This window comes from Hemiscyllium ocellatum, chromosome 9, assembly GCF_020745735.1.
Source record: "Hemiscyllium ocellatum isolate sHemOce1 chromosome 9, sHemOce1.pat.X.cur, whole genome shotgun sequence".
NCBI lineage: Eukaryota > Metazoa > Chordata > Chondrichthyes > Orectolobiformes > Hemiscylliidae > Hemiscyllium > Hemiscyllium ocellatum.
In genome coordinates this window covers 94,626,262-94,646,686 of record NC_083409.1, presented here as the reverse complement: position 1 = coordinate 94,646,686, position 20,425 = coordinate 94,626,262, and the positions used below count along the sequence as shown (strand labels likewise).

General features: G+C 41.5%; 1 protein-coding gene across 2 annotated transcripts in view; it reads left to right on the top strand.

Annotated features, from left to right (window-relative positions):
- Window positions 1-20,425, top strand: part of LOC132818830 (choline transporter-like protein 3) — a 91,943-nt gene that overhangs the window by 16,654 nt on the left and 54,864 nt on the right. Inside the window, exons 3-6 of one of the 2 annotated variants that reach the window (XM_060829952.1) lie at window positions 8,851-8,993; window positions 12,714-12,850; window positions 17,164-17,257; window positions 19,340-19,509. In XM_060829952.1, coding sequence (XP_060685935.1) covers window positions 8,851-8,993; window positions 12,714-12,850; window positions 17,164-17,257; window positions 19,340-19,509 — 544 coding nt within the window. The remainder of the gene's footprint in view (window positions 1-8,850; window positions 8,994-12,713; window positions 12,851-17,163; window positions 17,258-19,339; window positions 19,510-20,425) is intronic. The other variant, XM_060829953.1, reaches the window with a different exon arrangement.

The following is a 20,425-nucleotide window of genomic DNA, read 5'->3' as shown; positions in this document are numbered from 1 at the left end:
GCATGGAACCAGACCCTTCACACCAACTTGTCCATGCTGACCAGATTTCCTGAATTAATCTAGTCCCATTTCCCAGCGTCTAGCCCATATCCCTCTAAACTGTTCATATTCATACAACGATCCAGATGCCTTTTAAATGTTGTAGTTTTCCAGCCTTCACCATTACCTATGGCAGCTCATTCCATACATGCACCATCCTCTGCATGAAAAAAATGCCCCTTGGGTCCCTTTTAAAACTTTCCCCTTTCACTGTAAACCTCTGCCCTCTAGTTTTGGTTCTCCCACCCTGGGAAAAGATCTGGGCTATTCACCTTTTCCATTGCCATCATGATTTTATAAACCTCTATAAGGTCACCCTTCGGCCTGTGATGCTCTGGAGAAAACGGCCCCAGTCTATTCGGCCCCTCTTGGTAAAACTACCAACCCCGGCAACACCTTTGTAAATCTTTTCTGAACCTTTTCAAGTTTAACAATATTCTTCCTATAGCAGGGAGACCAGAATTGAAAGCAGTGTTCCAAAAGTGGCCTAACCAATGTCCTGTACAGCCACAACATGGCCTCCCAAACAAATGTTGAAGGATAGGACAGAATATAGAAGAAGTAACGTGAACGTGACAAAAAGGCATCATGGTGTTTTTGGGATGCAGGGGGTATTTAATTTATACACCGGAACAAAAATTAGATTACAGAAAAAGCAAGCTAGAAACGTAAGAAAAGATAGTAAAATGCCAGAAGGGGGCCTCCAATTACAAAGTTGTCCTCAAGAAAATCTCAGGCCTTCAAAAACAAAACTTAATTAGTTTCCTGACCTTGCCTATACTTAAAAAATGAATTTAAATGTGATGTGAAGGACTTTGACTTCATCTGCCCTCTATTTCCTAACTTAAATCAAACTCCTTCCTGTATCACCCTACACCCGCTGACCTACATTAGCCACTGGTCAACCTATGCCTTGATTTTAATGTTAACATCTTTTTCAAATCCCTCCCCTCCCTATGTTTACAATCTCTTCCAGTCCCACATCCTGTGGGGTGCTGCTCAATTTCTGGGCTTGCACATCCCTGATCTTTAATATTCCAACATTGTGGCATGTCTGCAACTGCTGGGGAGCTAAGTTATGGAATTCCTTCACTTCTGAGCTCTCTGTTCCATTATTCCAATTTCCCACTTTAAGCCTCTTATTAAAACCTAATCCTTTGAGCGAGCTTTGATCTGGCTTAATATCATCTTACATGCCTCAGTGTCAAACTTTGTTTGTTATCATTGCTATGAAGTGTCTTGGTTCCGTTTATACTATGTTAAAACACTATTTGAATACAATTTAGGTAATTAATTATAATCCAGCAATTCCTGCCACCCCCTAACATGGATTGGTAGTCTTTGCAGATTGAGGTTCCATGATGGACGTGGACCCAGCTTCAGTTTTACATGGTTGGTCCATTGAAGTCCAACTCAATATTAAAATGGCCTTATGTGACATATTGTATCGCCATTGTCTTACCAGACCATAGGGCTGCTCTCTCATCAGAGAGAGACAACTGATGGTGATTTAACCTGAGGGCCACCATATCTCAGAAGGGAAGAGGTTGAGAAGGAGAGTCCTTTATGGAAACCTCAGCCACTGATGGGAATTGAACTCACATTATTGGTATCACACTGCTTCCCAAACCAACTATCCAACCGAGCTAAAGTGACCTCGCTCTTTGAAGTATCAGCAGGAGACTATCTGATGTATCCTGTAAGTTGTTTTAAACATTTCTGTGACACCAGGCGGGGCATGAATGTTTTGCCTTCATACCCGAGCACTCCTCCCCCAGAGAAATCATCCTATCCACAGGCGAGTCTCTTTGCACTAAACCACCCCACCTCCCCACTGTCACCAGCCTTTGCTTTAATGAAGTTAAGGTGTTCCACCGGTCTCGCATTCTCATTTTTTTCTCTTTGTAGACTGTTCACAAATGAAACATTCTGTCAAAATTGATCTCATGGCAAAAACAACTCAGGTTTTGGGCAAAGGTAATGTACTTATCTCAGAGGGGCTGTTGTGGTTTGTTTATTCACATAACCATGTAAACACTTGAAATTCTTTCTGCACTGGCTGTGCCAAACAAAACATACAAGGAAGTATTGAGAATGCAGGTTTAGTGGATGTTGTTCATTGTTTTTTGTAAGGCATTTACTTCAGAATAATAATCAATCTCCTGTCTTTATGTAGTTCCCTCGCCCCTCCCCCCACTACAGAGAGCTTATATTAATTTAATATAGGCAAACGTTAATTAGTTTGTGAGGTAGTTATTTTAGAGAGAATCAGAAAGATGTGAGGCACTAACCAAAAAGACAAGTAACCCTGGAATTTTGAGCAGCTGGTCACCTGATTCTAGTACATTGAGTATTTGAGGAATGTACGTGCCTGGATGGTATTGATAACTAATTCATCTTTGTCTCATTGCTACGCCCTTTGTTCTGTTTCGGCTTGTCACTTCAACCATACCATAACCTTTCAGGCAGGGCATTCCACATTGCAACAACTCACTATGTGGAAAAGTAAATTCTTCTCACCTCCCCAGTCCAATTTCTTACATCACTTATCTTATCTTGGTTGAGTCCCTTGGATTGTCATCTTCATATGTAAGTGAGACATAAAACAGCAAGGATTTCTAGTCAGTTATCTCCATTGGAAAGTGGACGTATAAGGATGTGCAGTGAGGACAGATTGGTGGAATAATCAATCAAAAAAATCATCTCAGTTCCTGCATGCAGTTCTGCTATAACACAGCTTTCATTTATTTGAATTTGCTGTAACGCAATTGACAAATTGGGAATATGGTTTCTAAAGTGTAAACGTTTAAAGCTTGTGTTGGTTATAGTGCAATTCAGATCCCATTAACATGAACACAAGTTACTATCCTTGAGAGGGGAAGAAATGGCACCCTGAATTGGTATAATGTCCTTGTTTGTTAAAGTGAGATCCTCATATTCATCTGCATGTATCCTGTCCAATTCTATTCTATTTTGCACAAGTGCATTTAATCAAGTAGTGACAGTATTTGCACCTCCATGTAAAGCCACCTGCAATTGCAATTACATGTCTTTAAATCCACGCTTTTGTGTTCTGGAAGTTATAGAGTCATTGGGAACAAACTCTTCAGTCTAACTCATCTATGCCGACCAGATATCCTAACTTAATCTAGTCCAATTTGCCAGCATTTGGCCCAATCTCTCTACACCCTCCTTATTCATATATCCATCTAGATGCCTTTTAAATGTTGTAATTGTATCAGACTACACCACTTCCTCTGGCAGCTCATTCCATACACACACCATGCTCTGTGTGAAAACGTTGTCCCTTAAGTCCCTTTTAAATCTTTCCCCTCTCGCCTTAAACCTATGCCCCCTAGTTTTGGACCCTTCTATCCTGGGGAAAAGACCTTGTCTATTTACCCTATCCATGCACCTCATGATTTTATAAGCTTCTTTGAGGTCACCCCTCAGCCTCCAATGCTCTAGGGAAAATAGCCTCAGCTATTTAGCCTCTCCCTATAGCTCAAACCCTCCAACCCTGGCAACATCCTTGCAAAACTTTTCTAAACCCTTTCAAGTTTCACAACATTCTTCCGATAGCAGATAGACTACAACTGAATGCAATATTCCAAAAGTGGCCTAAACAATATCCTGTACAACAATATCCTGACCAATAGAAGCAAGCATATCAAATGCCTTCTTCACTACCCTGTCTAACTGTGAGTTTACTTTCAATGAACTATGAACCTGCATTCCAAGGTCTCTTTGTTCAGCAACACTCTCCAGGACCTTACCATTGAGTCCTGCCCTGATTTGCCTTTCCAAAGTGCAGCACCTCACATTTATCTAAATTAAACTTCATCTTCCACTCCTTGGTGCACCAGCCCATCTGATCAAGGTCCCATTGTATTCTGAGGTAACCTTCTTAGCTGTCCACTACACCTCCAATTTTGGTGTCATCTGCAAACTTACTAAGTTGATAAGTATTTTACTCTTCAGCATTATATTGTTTGCGGGGGGACTGACATCTGCTCACACACAAAAGTGGGATAATTGGCTTTCCATTTATTTTATTAATGCCTTCAGTAGTAAAGGAGAAACTATTCTTTGCCATTCACTCTCAGCATTTATTTTAGTGGGTGTAGTCAAGGATACTTGGGTAATTCCCCTGCTTATCCTTAAATCAGTGCAATGGGATCATTCATACTCTGTGATCCATTGACCTGTAAAGTGTCTTACCTATGAGTGTGATATACAGGCATAGTGCAATGATCTTAGTAACAGGGTGGATGGATGTTTGCTGATATTTATTGTGTATTAGGCAGTAGCTTAAACTCTTACTTAGCATATGCTCCATAACCAAAGCTCAGTCGATAATGTATGTGTCACAATCCCTGTTGATGACAATGCTGGACATGTCGGATCACAGAGTGAGACCTGACTTAGGGCATAATTCTTTTTTTGTTTACCATGGAATTGAACAAATTCACAAGAGGCTGCCAGTGTACTATTAACAGAAGAACAAAGAACGCAAACTGAATTCGTCATCAGATAGTTAAACATTGAGAGCATTTTAGTAGAGGTAGTGTTGGTACTTTTAGTATTGATAGCATTGAGGTTGGTAGTTGAACAGCCATTTCTGTTAAGTGGTTACACCAGTCTTTTACCCGAGAGGTAAGACTGCATGTGCATCATATCTACTCACATTATAGGGAATCCTGCCTTTAATGTAAATTCAGTTGGAGTAAAGTCATAGAGATAGCATGGAAACAGACCCTTCAGTCCAACTTGTCCATGCTCAGCAGATTTCCAGTCCCATTTACCAGCCTTTGACCCATATCCCTCTAAGCTCTTCCTATTCATATACCCATCCAGATGCCTTTTAAATGTTGTAATTGGACCAGTCTCTACCACTTTCTCTGACAGCTCATTCCATACATGCACCACCCTCTGTGTGAAAAGGTTGCCCCTTAGGTCCCTTTAAAATTTTTCCCCTCCCACTCTAAACCCATGCACTCTAATTCTGGACTCCCCCACCCTAGGGAAAATATCTTGTCTATTTATCCTATCCATGTCCCTCATGATTTTATAAAACGCTATAAGGTGCTTTCCTTTTCTTCAAATTATTCGTGGGAATCAGCCCTCAGCCTCCAACACTCCAGGAAAAACAGCCCCAGCCTGTTCAGCCTCTCCCTATAGCTCAAATCCTCCAACTCTGGCAACATCCTTGTAAATCTTTCTGAACTCTTTCAAGTTTTACAACATTCTTCCGAGAGGAGGGAGACCAGAATTGCAAACAATATTCCAAAGATTTGCTCAATTTATCCAAGTATTTCCATGTGAATTTTGTCAAAGTTATATATGAACAATTGTCAAGCTCAGTGAAAGAGAAATGTGGTTTTCTGATCATTGAGAAATGTGATCATCAGAAGAGCTATGGCAGGGTATTGTCAAATAAAAGGATGATGGACCCAGTTTGTTGATGATAAGATAAAGCCAAGGGTTAAGGAATTGTCTGGAGCCCTTAATGAATGTTCTTGTCGGGATATTGACTCAGTACAGCCTGTTTCGTCTCAAAGTCAAGGACATATAAAGCTTTTGTTGTTCTTTGAAACTGGTGTGTGTTTCAAAACTATGTATTACCACATCCTAAATTTCAAACAAATTATACAAATGGAAGAAAAATGAATAAATCCAGTTTAAATGGGTTTACATTTTTGCGCTTGGAGTATTAACATTATTTATTACCAGAAATTCTTGAGAGAGAAAGAGAGGGAGGGAATTAATCTAATGGTTTCTGACCAAGCAAAGCAATCACTCTCAAACATTTGCCTTGTCAATTTTTATTCATTGTGGATATGATGAAACATTAATTAAGTAAGTTTAGTTCACATGCACTATTCACCGTGTTAGGTAAGGACCCAAGAAATAACTAATCCCATAAAATTAAGGGACTATGTCACTGATATATTGAAAGATTTTTGAGGCTATTCTGTATTTGCAGCCAGTCTGTTTGGTTTATTATATTATTACTGAACATTACAATCCAGCATTGCAATGGCAATCGCTGATTCCTACGAATAATTTGAAGAAAAGGAAAGCACCTTATAGTTAGAAGTTTTGCTAAAACTTCAAGATGTCTTATTGCTTTAATTAATTATTTGCCACTAAGTTGCTGTGTTATTGCACTCAGATTGCTTATTTTATTCTTAGAATATGACCTATACTTTATAAACTCAAACCATATCCTATGAGAAAGTCATTATCCTGAGGCTACTAAAAATGGAGCCAGTGTCTAAAAGGTAAATTACAACATTCAGCTTTGGATGATGCAGCCCTTGGGTCAATGACTTACCCACTTGAGGTCTTAGCATAGCTAGTATTCTTAAAGCTCTTTGGTTCCCGTTGTTAATTTTTTCCATCAGGTTACTCACAAAGGAATGGATGTGTGAGGTATCTGACTGTTCTCAGTATGCTGAGCTAATTAGGTACAGAGAGTCATTGTGGGGTACAATCAAGCCTGATCTAAATTTTCTTCTTCTTAATGGCCCTCCTCAAAAACATTATAAATACAAAATTGAAAAGTAGTATGACTGAAAATGAATCTGTGGTACGCTACGTATATCTTATCACTATGGGCTTGAACTGTCTACTCCATGTTCTGCTTATTATAAGGTCAACCACCCTTCTATACAGAATAAGAAACAAGCATAAGTATCTCCAAAGACCAGGCACAGATTGCAGTCACCATTTACTGATGTATGGTTGACTTCACAATTAAACTAATTGGTTTCACATTCCAATGAGCTACCCAGGAAATCTTCTATTTTTGAAGGGGATCTGTTTTATTTCATTTTGAAAAAAATCAAACAAGTGCATGGAAAGTTAGTAAATTGCAATTTTTTGTGACTCTTTATCCTTAAGCAAGTGCACAGCTCACTAGCACAACTCATGGCTACGCAGAGTAGCTCATCTGTGGTGTACCTGAATGTTTTTGACATTAAAGTTCTCTGGTAGTTTAAAGTTGCTGCTTCTGGAAACATTCCTGTTATGTTTCCTTTAATTCCACTTAAAGCTTAAAGAGAACTACACCTTCAAACTGACTCTATATTTGTTTGATTCATTTATTACAATATACATTCAGCTAAGACTCTTTAGGAAGGTACAATGACTCAGTGGTTAGCATTGAGGACCTGGGTTCAATTCCACCCTTGGGTGCATATCTGTGTGGAGTTCGCACATTCTCCCCGTGTCTCTGTGGATTTCCTTTGGGTACTCCAGTTTCTTCCCACAGTGCAAAGGCTACGTGCACTGGCCATGGGAAACGCATGAGTAGAGGGCTGGGTGGGATGTTTTTCACAGAATCAGTGTGGATTCAATTGGCTGAATGGCCTGCTTACATACTTTAGGGATTCTATTATTGTGAGGGCTAACTTTTTCATGCAGAGGGTGGTGCGTGTATGGACCGAGCTGCCAGAGGAGGTGATGAAGGTGGGTACAACTGTAGCATTTAAAAAGAATCTGGATGGTTACATGAACAGGAAGGGGTTAGAGAATATGGGTCAATTGCTGTCATATGGGACTAGATTGGTTGACACGACATAGTTGGATTGAAAGGTCTGTTTCCATGCTGTTGACTCTATAATTCATCTTTAACAATTTTCCCATACAGTCATTGGCCTTGGGACAACTAAAGCAAGATGGTGGATTGAAATACAAGGTGGTGGCTGATTGTGCCTAGTACTTGTGGGCAATTCTACCATTCATTAGAAATGTAGGTGTACAAATATTAACAGCTATATTATCATCTCCTGAAAATGAGGATGTACATTATATAATGTATTTCCCTAAATTTATTACGCAATGTGTAAAAGATTGCTAGATGTCCCTAGAATCAAGCACTGCAAACAGCATTGTGTGTTATGAGATCAGGAGGGGGTTTGTGCCATTTGTATATTTCAACGTCTGCATTCCCAAACATTATCAACCACAGAATTCCAGTGAAACTAGTACATTTTTCAGCTTTGTACAATGACTCCCTTTTGTCTCAGGACATAGGTCAAGGCACCGCAGTAAAATTCCATTTCTCTCTCTCTCTCACACACACACACACACACACACACACACACCCCTTTGAATGCTTGTTAAACTGTGCTGTATTGGAATCATGTTGCCGATGGTTCCCAGTGGTTAGGTGGGCTAATGCACTACAGCTGAGCCAGAAGATGAGGTTTATTTATAAGTCTCGAGTCCCTTTGTCAAAAGTAAATGTAGTTTGAAGAATTTGACACTAAAAGGAGGAGCTTTTAATACTTAAAGGAATTTGCAGAACTCATGAGTTATTTGCAGATGTTGCCAATTCTTGGTTCACCACAGAAGGGTAGAAGCTACCTTGTCATCCAGACATTCTAACAGTAAGAGCAGGGAGGTCTGTCAGTCCTAGACAAGTCTTCCTCCTCAAAAACACCAGCAAAAATAAAGTGCTGCTCATCTATCTCAATTGTTGTTTGTTCGACTTTACAGTTTGGCTGTCATATTTATCTGCATAATTATGATTTAGAATTCCAACTAATCCATTTGATTTTTAAATTCCTTTGTGTTGGTATCACTGGCATTATTGGCCAGTCCATTGAGGGAGTGGGGGGACGTGGTGGTGGAGTTGGAGAGAGTAAGGCAGGGCGAGTTAATTTACAGAACTCTAATAAGAAGTGAGAAAGAAGGTATAAAATATTTTGGAACTTTATTTGGAGCTCTAAGTGTCTGTTGAACAACAATGATTTTTTTTTCTCTTTACTGACAGTGGGCTGGTTGTTTTATCTCTCCACCCAGATATTTATAGCTGGCTATTCTGTGACAGTAGGTTCTGCGGAAAGACTCATCTTTGGGTATGACAGCTTTGGAAACATTTGTGGAAAGAAAAACTCTCCGATTAAAGGAGCTTCATTGTCGGGGCAAGACATGACCACCAGGAAGTGGGTACCTTTTAAATGATTTATCAGGGTACATGTACTGTATATGTATTGTATCAAATTACCTTTTCGAAATATTGCACTTTACAAGTCCACAAAATGGATGGTTGATTCAAGACAAACTGACCAAATGAGTAGCTCAAATTCACTTTTAACCAATGGTGAAATTGGAGGGAACACATTAGCACCGATTCATGAAAAACTGGGAGATACCATGCCAAGTTGTAAGCCAATCAAGCAAGGCTTCAAAGCTTTTGTTTTTGCCTGTTGTCACCTCCTATACGACTTTTTAGTCAAATTAAGCGCTAGAAGTGTAATCAGCTAGATTCTGCAGAATCACAAGACTCAAATTTTACTGAAGGTCTTGAGCATAAATATCAAAGTCTACACCCCAGGGCAATACTGAGGGAGTGCTTCACTGTCAAGGAACGAAGACCCCATCTGCCAGGAGTTAATCCTTGGCAGCCTCGTCAATATTAAACACCACATCACAAGAAATGGATTTCTGGTCATTATCACATATCTGTATGTAGAAAGCCATCTATGTGCATGTTGGGTGTCATGTTACCTACATTACAACAAGGACTACACTTAGATAAACATTGTTGGTGTCCAGTAGTCACAAAAATGCAAAATAAATGCTAACTTTTCTTTTGTTTCCTAATTTTGTTTAGACACGCAAGATCAGTTCATAAATGACTAGCTCTTTAATAATACAGTATCATAATAGATTATTCACAGGTAATGATCATGGGAAGCCTATCTGTGCAGCAGTTGACAAGATCTAAAGTGCCTGAAAGTACCAGTTCTTGGTCTGTGGGGCCTTGAGATGTTAGGCCACGGGAACGCCTGGTTTGAAAAGGCTCTAGTACAACCCGATTCCTCCTATTACTGAAGTATTTGTCAGCACCCCTTGGGTCTGGTCGCTTCAAACACGTGGGTTGCTTTCCTTGTTGCTGCACACCAGCTGTCTCTATCACCTTCATGTTCCCACACCCACTGGTCATTGTCATCCAAAGATGGCATTTCAATAGTCCTACCAAGGACTTATCGGAGCATAATTCAACATAACAGCAGAACATAATAAAGACATCCCAAGTATTGTGGAAAATCAAAATGGAGTAAGGAATCTAAAGTAATCACTATCACTAATGAAAAAGTACTGAGAAACTAATGGGACTGAACATCGACAAGTCTCATGAATGTGCATCCTTGTATCTTAAAATAAATGGCTGCAATGAAGGTGGATCCATTGGGTATAATCTTGCAGAATTCACTAGAGATTTGAGAAACTATGAATACAATACCTTTTATTACAAAAGGGAGGCAAAAAGCAGGAAACTATAGGCCAAGTAAGCCTGAAGTCCATCATTGGGAAAATGCTAGAATTTATTATAAAGGAAATGAAAATCATAATAAAGTCAAGTAGCCATCATGGAAGAGAAATCGTGGAATCGTAACCATGGAATGAAATTAATTGAGAGGATATAACTAGCATGGAGGATAAAGAGGATGTAGTGTGTGATAACCCCAGAAAGTCCATGGAGAATCGCTATTTAATCTTTCTCTGTGGAGCTTGTTGATATGAGTTCCCTTGGTAACAGGTAATGGCTGGCCCAATTGGAACTCATCACCTGAGCCCTTGTGGGTGGCACATTAGTTAGAACTGCTGCCTCACAGCGCCAGAGACCCGGGTTCAATTCCTGCCTCAGGCAACTGTCTGTGTGGAGTTTGCACGTTCTCCCCGTGTCTGTGTGGGTTTCCTCCGGGTGCTCCGGTTTCCCCCCACAGTCCGAAGATGTGCATGTTAGGTGAATTGGCCATGCTAAATTGCCCATAGTATTAAGTGAAGGAGTAAATGTAGGGGAATGGGTCTGGGTGGGTTGCTTTTCGGAGGTTCGGTGTGAACATGTTGGGCCAAAGGGCCTGTTTCCACACTGTAAGTAATCTGGTATCTAGTATAAAGCAGACCCAGGGATGGGTCTGCAAATCTCTCTGTCCCAGGCTGGAACCAAGCTTTGTACAACACAATGGTGGTTGTATTTTGCTGTTCAATGATAAGTGATATTCTTTTCCAAAGAGGCTTCCTGAGTTATTACGTTGTGTATTTGGAGTTCAAACGTTATTTGATAAAATTCCACATAAAAGATTGTTATACAAGAGAAGACCATATTAGCATGGGAGTTGTATTAGCATGATCGAGGATTGGCTAATTTACAGGAAATAAATAGGGGGAACTGCATCATTTTCACTTTGCTGTAACTGCGGAGTGTCACTGGGAGCATTGCTGGGCCCTCAAATATTTGCAGTCTACATTACTCACTTGTTGAAGGAACCGCATGAGTGTATTGTAGCCAAATTTAGTGATGAGATGAAGATAGGTAGGGAAGCAAGTTGTGAGGGGAACACAAAAGCTCTGCAAAGGGATATAGGTAGGCACATGAATTGACAAAAATGTAGCATATGGGAAAATATGAGGGTTGCCAACTTTGGCAGGAGAATCACATGACATGATCTTGCTGACTGTTCTTGAATAAAAGTTAACGTTTCTCTGACCTCAGCTGACACAGTTAATGTTCTTTAGCAGCGCAATGAGACCAAGAGGAATTAGTCTGCAATGTGGATGCTGGGGTTTACATGTGAAATGCCACTAGATGACCAGCCACTCTTTTTCACTGGCTCTGATTAGTAAAACCTGTCCCCTGCCTCAGTAGAATGGTTTAGAGAAGGAACTCAATGTGTAATGTGTCCTGAATGGGAGATAATCTGCTACTTCCTGCTGCTGACAGATAAAGTAATTTTGCTCTCTTCCACCCCACCCCCACCCCAATTACTGTCTTGTGCCTTCAGTTAGATTTCCCAGTACACAAATTACCATCATGTAGAATAATCCTCTGTCTGAATATTTTAATTCTGACGGTCCACAATGGTTGAACAGATGAAAGGTAAAATGTTTCATGTTAGAACTAAATTTCCTCTAGTGTGGAAAATGTCAAATCTCATGTGACCCCAGAAGCTAAGCAGATTTGGACCTGGTGAATATTTGACTGGGAGGTTGCTGGGAATATCTGGGGCAGTGGGTCACGTTCTTCCCTGTGAGAGTGACCAGGACCAGAGGGTAAGGGAGCACCCAATTAGAACAGACATGAGAAAAAAGAATCTTTTCTCAGAGGCTGGTGAATCTGTGGAATTTTTAACCGGAAGCTGCGACATTATTCAAGACTGAGGTAGGTTTGTAATCAGTGAGGAAATTGAGGATTATGGGACAGGGTCAGAAACATGGATTTGGAATTGTCAGATCAGCCACGTTGCTCTTCACTGGCTCACATCTGCTCTTCCATCCTCTAACAGTAACCATGAGGAACTTGGACCGGCATTCAGCGTGAGAGTGAGTTGAACTTTCCAGAGTCAATTTATTGCTCTGCAGTTCCTCCAAGCTGTGCTCACAGAAATTCTGACCTTCAGAAGCCACATTGTTTAAGCCAGTGGAAAGGAAATCTCTCTGTACATTTGTATGAACATCTATCCAGTGTGTGACATGTTGAGGTGTTACCACTGTCAGCGAGTATGTCTTTGTGTCCATTGAACCGATAGTTGGATTCGACCAAACATGTGTTGACATGGTCATTCACTAACGAGAAACTACTTCTGCACTTGACCTAGATTTTATTTTAAAAATTGCTATTTTTTTTAATGCTAACAAGGTGTTTTGTTTCCATATAGGCACGTATTTTTTCTCAACACCTGCAATTTGGACATTAAGAATCATAAAATAAATTCATTGTCTATTTGTGTATCTCGGTGTCCTCAAGAGCAGCTGAATGATCTAGAAGAGCTGAAACATTTTGCTCAGTACAATGGTAAGTACAGTTACATAGAATTACACAGGAGCATAGACCTATCATTCCACTGATCCCATGGACCTCTTCCTACTCATTAATATCACCTCTGCTTATCAACTCTATCAATCTAACCTTCCTCCCTTATGTACTTATCTGGATGCCCCTAAAATTTATCAATGGTATTTGCCCCAACCTCCACCTCTGCTAGTAAGCTTGATATAATTGTCAGTCTTTGAGTAAAATTCTGTCAGGATTAAGATGTGTTTGTCTGTAGTTTGGAAAACAGAGCCGTCAAAGGACAACAGAAAATATTTTCAAAATATATTTGTTCTTAAAGTTAGCTCATTGGAAGGCTGCTTGTATTGATCCAGCAATCTAACTTAAACAGCTTTCATAAAGATGTTGTGGTGAGTGTCATTCACCTCACACTGTTAATTAGTTCATGCTATGTGTAGTAATTGTTTCAGTTCTAATATAATGCTATCAATTTATAAAACTGCAAGGTCTGAAAGGCGAACCAGTCCTGAATCTCCTTGAACATCCTGCACCATTAAAACTATTTAGACATTTTGGTCTAAATAACTGGTGAATTATTCTCCAGTAAGATTTCACAGTCTGACACTTCATCACAAGCACCTTGGAGTACAGTTTTACTGTTAGCATCATCCATGGACGTCTTTATTATTCATTCTCTAAACCTAGGCATCACTGGTGAGGCCGGGTTTTTATTGCTCATCTTTTGTTTCCACTAGGAAAGTGGTAGTGGACTCTTTAATTGAGCCACATTACAGCCAGAGTTGAGGAAATACTTAGGTGATATGTTTGTTGTGTAGCTTTATGCAACATTCCTGAATTTTGGTTCAAGACAGTCTGGATTAGTGGTGCTGGAAGAGCACAGCAGTTCAGGCAGCATCCAAAGTGCAGCGAAATCGACGTTTTGAGCAAAAGCCCTTCATCAGGAATAAAGGCAGTGAGCCTGAAGTGTGGAGAGATAAGCTAGAGGAGGGTGGGGGTGGGGAGAAAGTAGCATAGAGTACAATGGGTGAGTGGGGGAGGGGATGAAGGTGATAGGTCAGGGACGAGAGGGTGGAGTGGATAAGTGGAAAAGGAGCTAGGCAGGTAAGACAAGTCATGGGGACAGTGCTGAGCTGGATGTTTAGAACTAGGGTGAGGTGGGGGAAGGAGAAATGAGGAAACTGATGAAGTCCACATTGATGCCCTGGGATTGAAGTGTTCCGAGGCAGAAGATGAGGCTTTCTCCCTACAGGCGTCTGGTGGTGAGGGAGCAGTGGTGAAGGAGGCCCAGGACCTCCATGACCTCGGCAGAGTGGGAGGGGGAGGTGTGGTTGATTGGTGCAGGTGCCCTGGAGATGTTCCTTAAAGTGCTCTGCTAGGAGGCGCCGAGTCTCCCCAATGTAGAGGAGACCGCATCGGGAGCAATGGATACAATAAATGATATGCACGTCCACTAATATCATTTATTGTATCCGTTGCTCCCGATGCGGTCTCCACTACATTGGGGAGACTGGGCGCCTCCTGGCAGAGCGCTTTAGGGAATATCTCCGGGACACCCACACCAATCAACCACACCACCCTGTGACCCAATATTTCAACTCCCCCTCCCACTCTGCCGAGGACATGGAGATCCTATGCCTCCTTCACCGCCGCTCCCTCACCACCAGACGCCTGGAGGAAGAAAGCCTCATCTTCCGCCTCGGAACACTTCAACCCCAGGGCATCAATGTGGACTTCAACACTTTCCTCATTTCCCCTTCTCCCACTTCACCCTAGTTCCCAACTTCCAGCTTAGCACTGTCCCCATGACTTGTCCAGACTTGTCCGACCTGCCTATCTTCTTTTCCACCTATCCACCCACCCTCTCCTCCCTGACCTATCACCTTCATCCCCTCCCCCACTCACCCATTGTACTCTACGCTACTTTCTCCCCACCCCCACCCTCCTCTAGCTTATTTCTCCATGCTTCAGGCTCTCTGCCTTTATTCCTGACGAAGGGCTTTTGCCCGAAATGTCGATTTTACTGCTCCTCGGATGCTGCCTGAACTGCTGTGCTCTTCCAGCACCACTGATCCAGAATCTGGTTTCCAGCATCTGCAGTCATTGTTTTTACCTCAAGACAGTCTGGTCAAGGAAAAGGAACGGTCAAGTATTTATATTTGAGTGTCTTTGTAACACTCTTGATACATATTATGATAAGTATTTCAGTGCATGGTATTCAGAGATATAATAGGCTCTAATTTGTTCTGAGGAAGGGTCACTGGACCTGAAACGTTAACTTTGACTTCTCTGCACAGCTGCTGCCAGACCTGCTGATCTTTTCCAGCAACTTCTGTTTTTGTTTCTCATCTTACTGTTACATTTATGAAAGGCAATCCCAAACGTTCTCCTGCCTAAAGATCCTTGCTGTACTCCACAGGTTTCTCTGTACATATTCCTAACATTCACAGGTTAGATTTCAGGCTTGTTCCTAGCTTTACATTCGTTTTTCTCTTTCTCGTAATTCCATTCTGTACCAGGAACAACTCCATAATGTCTAGGGTCCTGTAGCCTTTGCACAACAATAGTCAGAGGTAAAGAAGTAACAAGATGCAGACCTGATCCTTCTGAAGAGAGTGAAGTTACCTCATGAATTGTGATGTTTACCCAGTGATGCCACTTAAAAGTGGGGACGTACATGTTTTATACTTTGTATTCACTACATTGCTGCTGGACAAGACAGCATCTATGTTCTGTAGTCATGGTAACTCGTAAGTGACCTTTAACCAACATAGGTTCAGGTTGTTTTTCTTGTAATGCCCTATTCAACCAGACATAAAATTGTAGCAAATGTTTCAAATGAAAATCAAATCACAATAGAACAGCGCCACATCCTGGTGAGCATTTGGGAATTGCAGTCATTGCTGTTAATAATAATTGTACTCGTTTCATTCTTAATTTATTGAATCAAAAGAAAAATAGATTTTGTTTATCAAATCAACAGTCGATTTGAATTTGAAGAGCTTAAAGATTTCAATGAGGAAGAGAGAAAGTCAGATTTCAAACAGATCTTACAGATTCAGCCCATTTTGTTTCCTATATAACGTCTGTCTCAGTATGACAATTAATGAGTGAGTGAGACATAGAAATGGAATGAAAACTTAAAAAGGCCCCCATCTGTGCAATGTTGTGGCTCCATGATGCTTCTCATCAGACAAGAGCCTGTGTGGGCTGAATGGCCTTCTTCAACGTTTGAATGACTTGATGAAGGGCTTTTGCCCGAAATGTCGATTCCGCTGCTCCTTGGATGCTGCCTGAACTGCTGTGCTCTTCCAGCACCACTAATCCAGAATCTGACAACAAGTGTCCTTCCAGACCCCCATCAAAACTAAATCTGATACCAGTGATCTATATTTAATGTGTTCATTTTTTGCACAGTATTGAAGATAAATCCAATCATACTTATTCCTCCTATCACTTTAAAGTGGGTGCTTTCAAACTGTTTAAGAAATTGGTTGGAATGGCTTGTGATTCATACAGGAATCCTGCGATGAGTAACTCACCTCTTAATTTCCCAAAACCTGTCCACCATCTGCAGAACATAAGTCTGAAGGCTGATGGAATGCTCCCCACTTGCCTGGATGGACAACAACACTCAATGCTTGACACTATCCAGAGCAAAGCAGCTGTTTAAATGACATGACATCCACAAACATCCACTCCCTCCACCACTGATACTCAGTGTACCATCAACAAGGTGCTCTGTAGATAGTCATCTAGGCTCTGTAGCACATACCAAACCCATGACCACCGCAATCTAAAAGTATGAGGGAGCGGATACATGGGAACACCATGATCTTCAAGTTCCTGTAGGGGCCACTCACCATCCTGACTTGGAAATATATTGTACTTCCTGAGAGTCAAAATCCTGCACTTGCTCCCTAACAGCACTGTTGGGCTGCCTACAGTGGTTCAAGAAAGCAGCTCACCACCACCTTCTCAAGGGCAACTAGGAACAGGCAATTAATTCGATGCCCACATGTCCTGAAGGAAGATAAAAGTGCATGTATGTATATTTAATATAAATGTGCACATCTGTTTGGTGGTATGGAGGATTCTGAAGGTATGTTATTTCCAGTGTAATCTGTGATTCATTGTGCAATAACATGAGTGGAATTGAGCAGCACAGCTCTGTCAAAGGCATGTGCAGACAAGAAAAATTGCAACATGGTTGTCTTTTTGTAATCGAACAACTAAATACTGCTCCTTGAACTGAGTTTCTGATCCCAATCTTTGAAGTCAGGTCTGATTAAACTGATGTTTGTTCTGCTGTTTAGGTTCCTATTTGTGTGTGTACAGTTTAAACATTTCCGACTACACCAAACCTTCAAAAGCAGCTCACCTCTGTCCCCAGTTACCAGTCCCTCCAAGGTGAGATTATTCATCATTTATAGTTCATAATCATGGTTTGTTTACAGTTCAAAAAAACGCGTCCAGCCTAGACAAGTTAAAGCCACAAATTTAGTTGTACCTCAGTATGTTCCTCCATGATTCTATCTTTTTGAATTTATTTGACATTATACATCTGTAATAATGAGTTATTGACAGTCAGTTGTCAATTAGCAGGGAAATGTTCTCAATGATCTTTTGTACAGGGGAACTGCAGTTGTTGTGTCACCCTGCTAAATAATTACAGCAAAACGTTGAACAGAGTTATTTATTTTGGCATTTTCCAAGAATCATAATTCACTGCACATTCATTAGAATAGTATGTTCTGAGACAGAAATCTAGAAGTATGCAGTCATTTGAAATATGTTGTTATCAACCAAGTTTGGGTTCTTTCTTAAACAAAAATACAATAGATTTGTAATGGAAATAAACGGTATTGGCCTTCGATATCGGTTCAGTGGGTAGCTCACTCATCTCTGAGCCTGAAGTTGCCATGCAAATCTTACTGCAGAAAATCAAGCACATAATTCAGGCTGACACTTCAGTGCGGTGCTGAGGGAGTTCTGCACAGTCTGAGGGTATCATCTTTGAACTTGATTTTAGACTGTGCTCCTGCTAATCCTCTCGGGAATGTAAAGGACGCCATAACACAACTGCCCTGATAAATAGTTATCCTGCAACCAACACGATGAGATAGATTCTCTGGTCACTTAGCTCACTCATGCTTGTGGAACTTAATGTGCTCATTAGGCAATTTCCCACAAACCAACAGACTGCACATCAAAACAAGTACTGCTGAGACACATTGAGACATGATGAGAGACGCCATACTAAAGCAAATTTATCAAATTTCTTACGAGGATGTTAGTCTTTATTAGCTGAAGCGTAGAGTTTAAGGGCAGGGGGTGTTATGCTGGAACTGTATAAGGTGTGGATTATGCCTCAACTTGATTATTGTGTGTAATTCTTGAATGCACATTATTGGAGAGATGTGATTACAGTGGAGAGAGTGCATAGCAGATTTACCAGGATGTTGCCAGGGCTGGAGAGTGTAAGTTATGAAGAGAGATTAGATAGATGGGGTTGTTTTCCTTGGAGCACAGGAAACTGAGTTGGCGGGGGGTGTGGGGTGGGTGCAGAGAGATGGAGTGCGGGTGGGACTGGGGAGAGTGCGGGGTGGGTGTGGGTGGTGGGTGTATGAGGTGGGTGCAGAGGCTGAGTGCAGGAGTAGGTGCAGGGGTAGTTGCAGAGGATGGGTGTGGGGGTGAGTGCAGGGGGAGTGGGTGTGGGAGGTGGATCTGGGGTGATTGTGGGGCTTGGGCTGGGGTGGTGCAGGGGCTGTTGGGTGTAGGGGGTGGGTGTGATGGTGAGTGCAGGGATGGGTAGAGGGCCTGGATGCAGGGGGTGAGTGCAGGGCTGGGTGCAGGGGTGGGGGTTGGGCTGGAGTGGGTGCAGGTAGGTGGGGTTGGGGTGGGTGCAGGGGGGTGGGGCTAGGATGGGTGTGGGGTTGGGGATGGGGTGGATGCAGGTAAGTGTGGCTGGGGTGGGTGCAAGGAGGTGGGTGCAAGGAGGTGGGTGTGGGGTTGGGGATTGTGGTGGGTGCAGGCAGGGTGTCAGGTGATGGAAGTTTGGAGGTCGGATGCGATTGAGATGTATAAAATTATGGAGGGCATCGATCGAGTAGAGACTGGAAGGCATTTATCCCAAGGTGGAAGGATTAATAACCAGGACACAGGTTTAAGGTCAGGGGCAGGAGGTTTAGAGGGGATGTGAGGAAACATTTTTCTTCACCCAAAGGATGGGTGGGAAGCTGGACTCGCTGCCGGTGAGGGTGGTACAAGCAGAAACCCTCAACATTTAAGACGTATTTATATGTGCACTTGTGATACCAAGAATGCAGGACTATGAGCTAAGTGCTAGAAAATGGTATTAGAATAGTTAGGGGGGTTATTTTTGACTGGCACAGACTTGATGGGCTGAAGGGCCGTTTTCTGACCGACATTCCTCGATACATTTATCCTTTCTTGATGTTATTTACAAAGTAATTGTTTTTTCTCTTTCAGCAAATCATTCCCCCTCTTCAGTCGCTGTGTTCCTCAGAGCCCTGCCTGTTACTCTCATTTTCTCACTGTCCTTATTAACGTGGTCAAGGAAAGTGATTTTTTCCAACGCATCATTGGTGGCGTTATGGCGAACAAAGAATACATCGTGGGACTCTGCGTTTTCGCCGTAGGTAATGGTTGTCACCTACTAAGGACTGAAAAAATATAGAAGTACTTAGAGTCATAGAGATATACAGCACGGAAACTGGCCCTTCAGTTCAACTCATCCGTGCCAACTGGATATCTTAACATAACCTAAATACATTTGCCAGCACTTGGCCCTTATTCCTCTAAAACCTTCCTAATTATATAACCATCCAGATGCCTTTTAAATGCTGTAATTGTACTAGCTTCCACCACTTCCTCTGGCAGCTCATTCCATACATGAAAAAGTTGCCCCTTAGGTCCCTTCTATATCTTTCCCCTCTCACCCTAAACCGAAGTCCTTTAGTTCTGGACTTGCCCACCCCAGGGAAAAGACCTTGTCTATTTATCCTATCCATGCCCCTCATAATTTTATAAACCTCTATAAGGTCAACCTCAACCTCCAATGCTCCAGGGAAAACAGCTCCAGCCTATTCAGCCTCTCCTTGTAGTTCAAATCCTCCAACCCTAGCAACATCCTTGTAAATATTTTCTGAATCCTTTATAGAAGATTATAAATTTATAAATAAATATAAATTTATAGAAGATTATCCTTTGTCTGTTTAGGAAATGGAAACATGTAGAGAGTAGGGAAAGCTGTGTTAACTATATCCTGTGCATAGTGACCAATCAACAATTGAGACAGAAATGTACCATGTAGGTTCTGTTGAGTCATGTTGCATTCTAATGATCTGCCCAATGAGAAACCAAAGAAATGTTTGAAACTGCAAAAGTTATTAGATAAAACTGTTAAAAAAAAACTGTTGAACCTGTTCATTAAAAGATTGTTTGTGAAGGTCCTGTTGTATTAGGCAGCATGATGGGCTTCAGATCAGATTGATGTGGTGTGTTGCAGCTCTTACTTTACAATTCCAATGCACGGTGGCTCAGTGGTTAGCACTG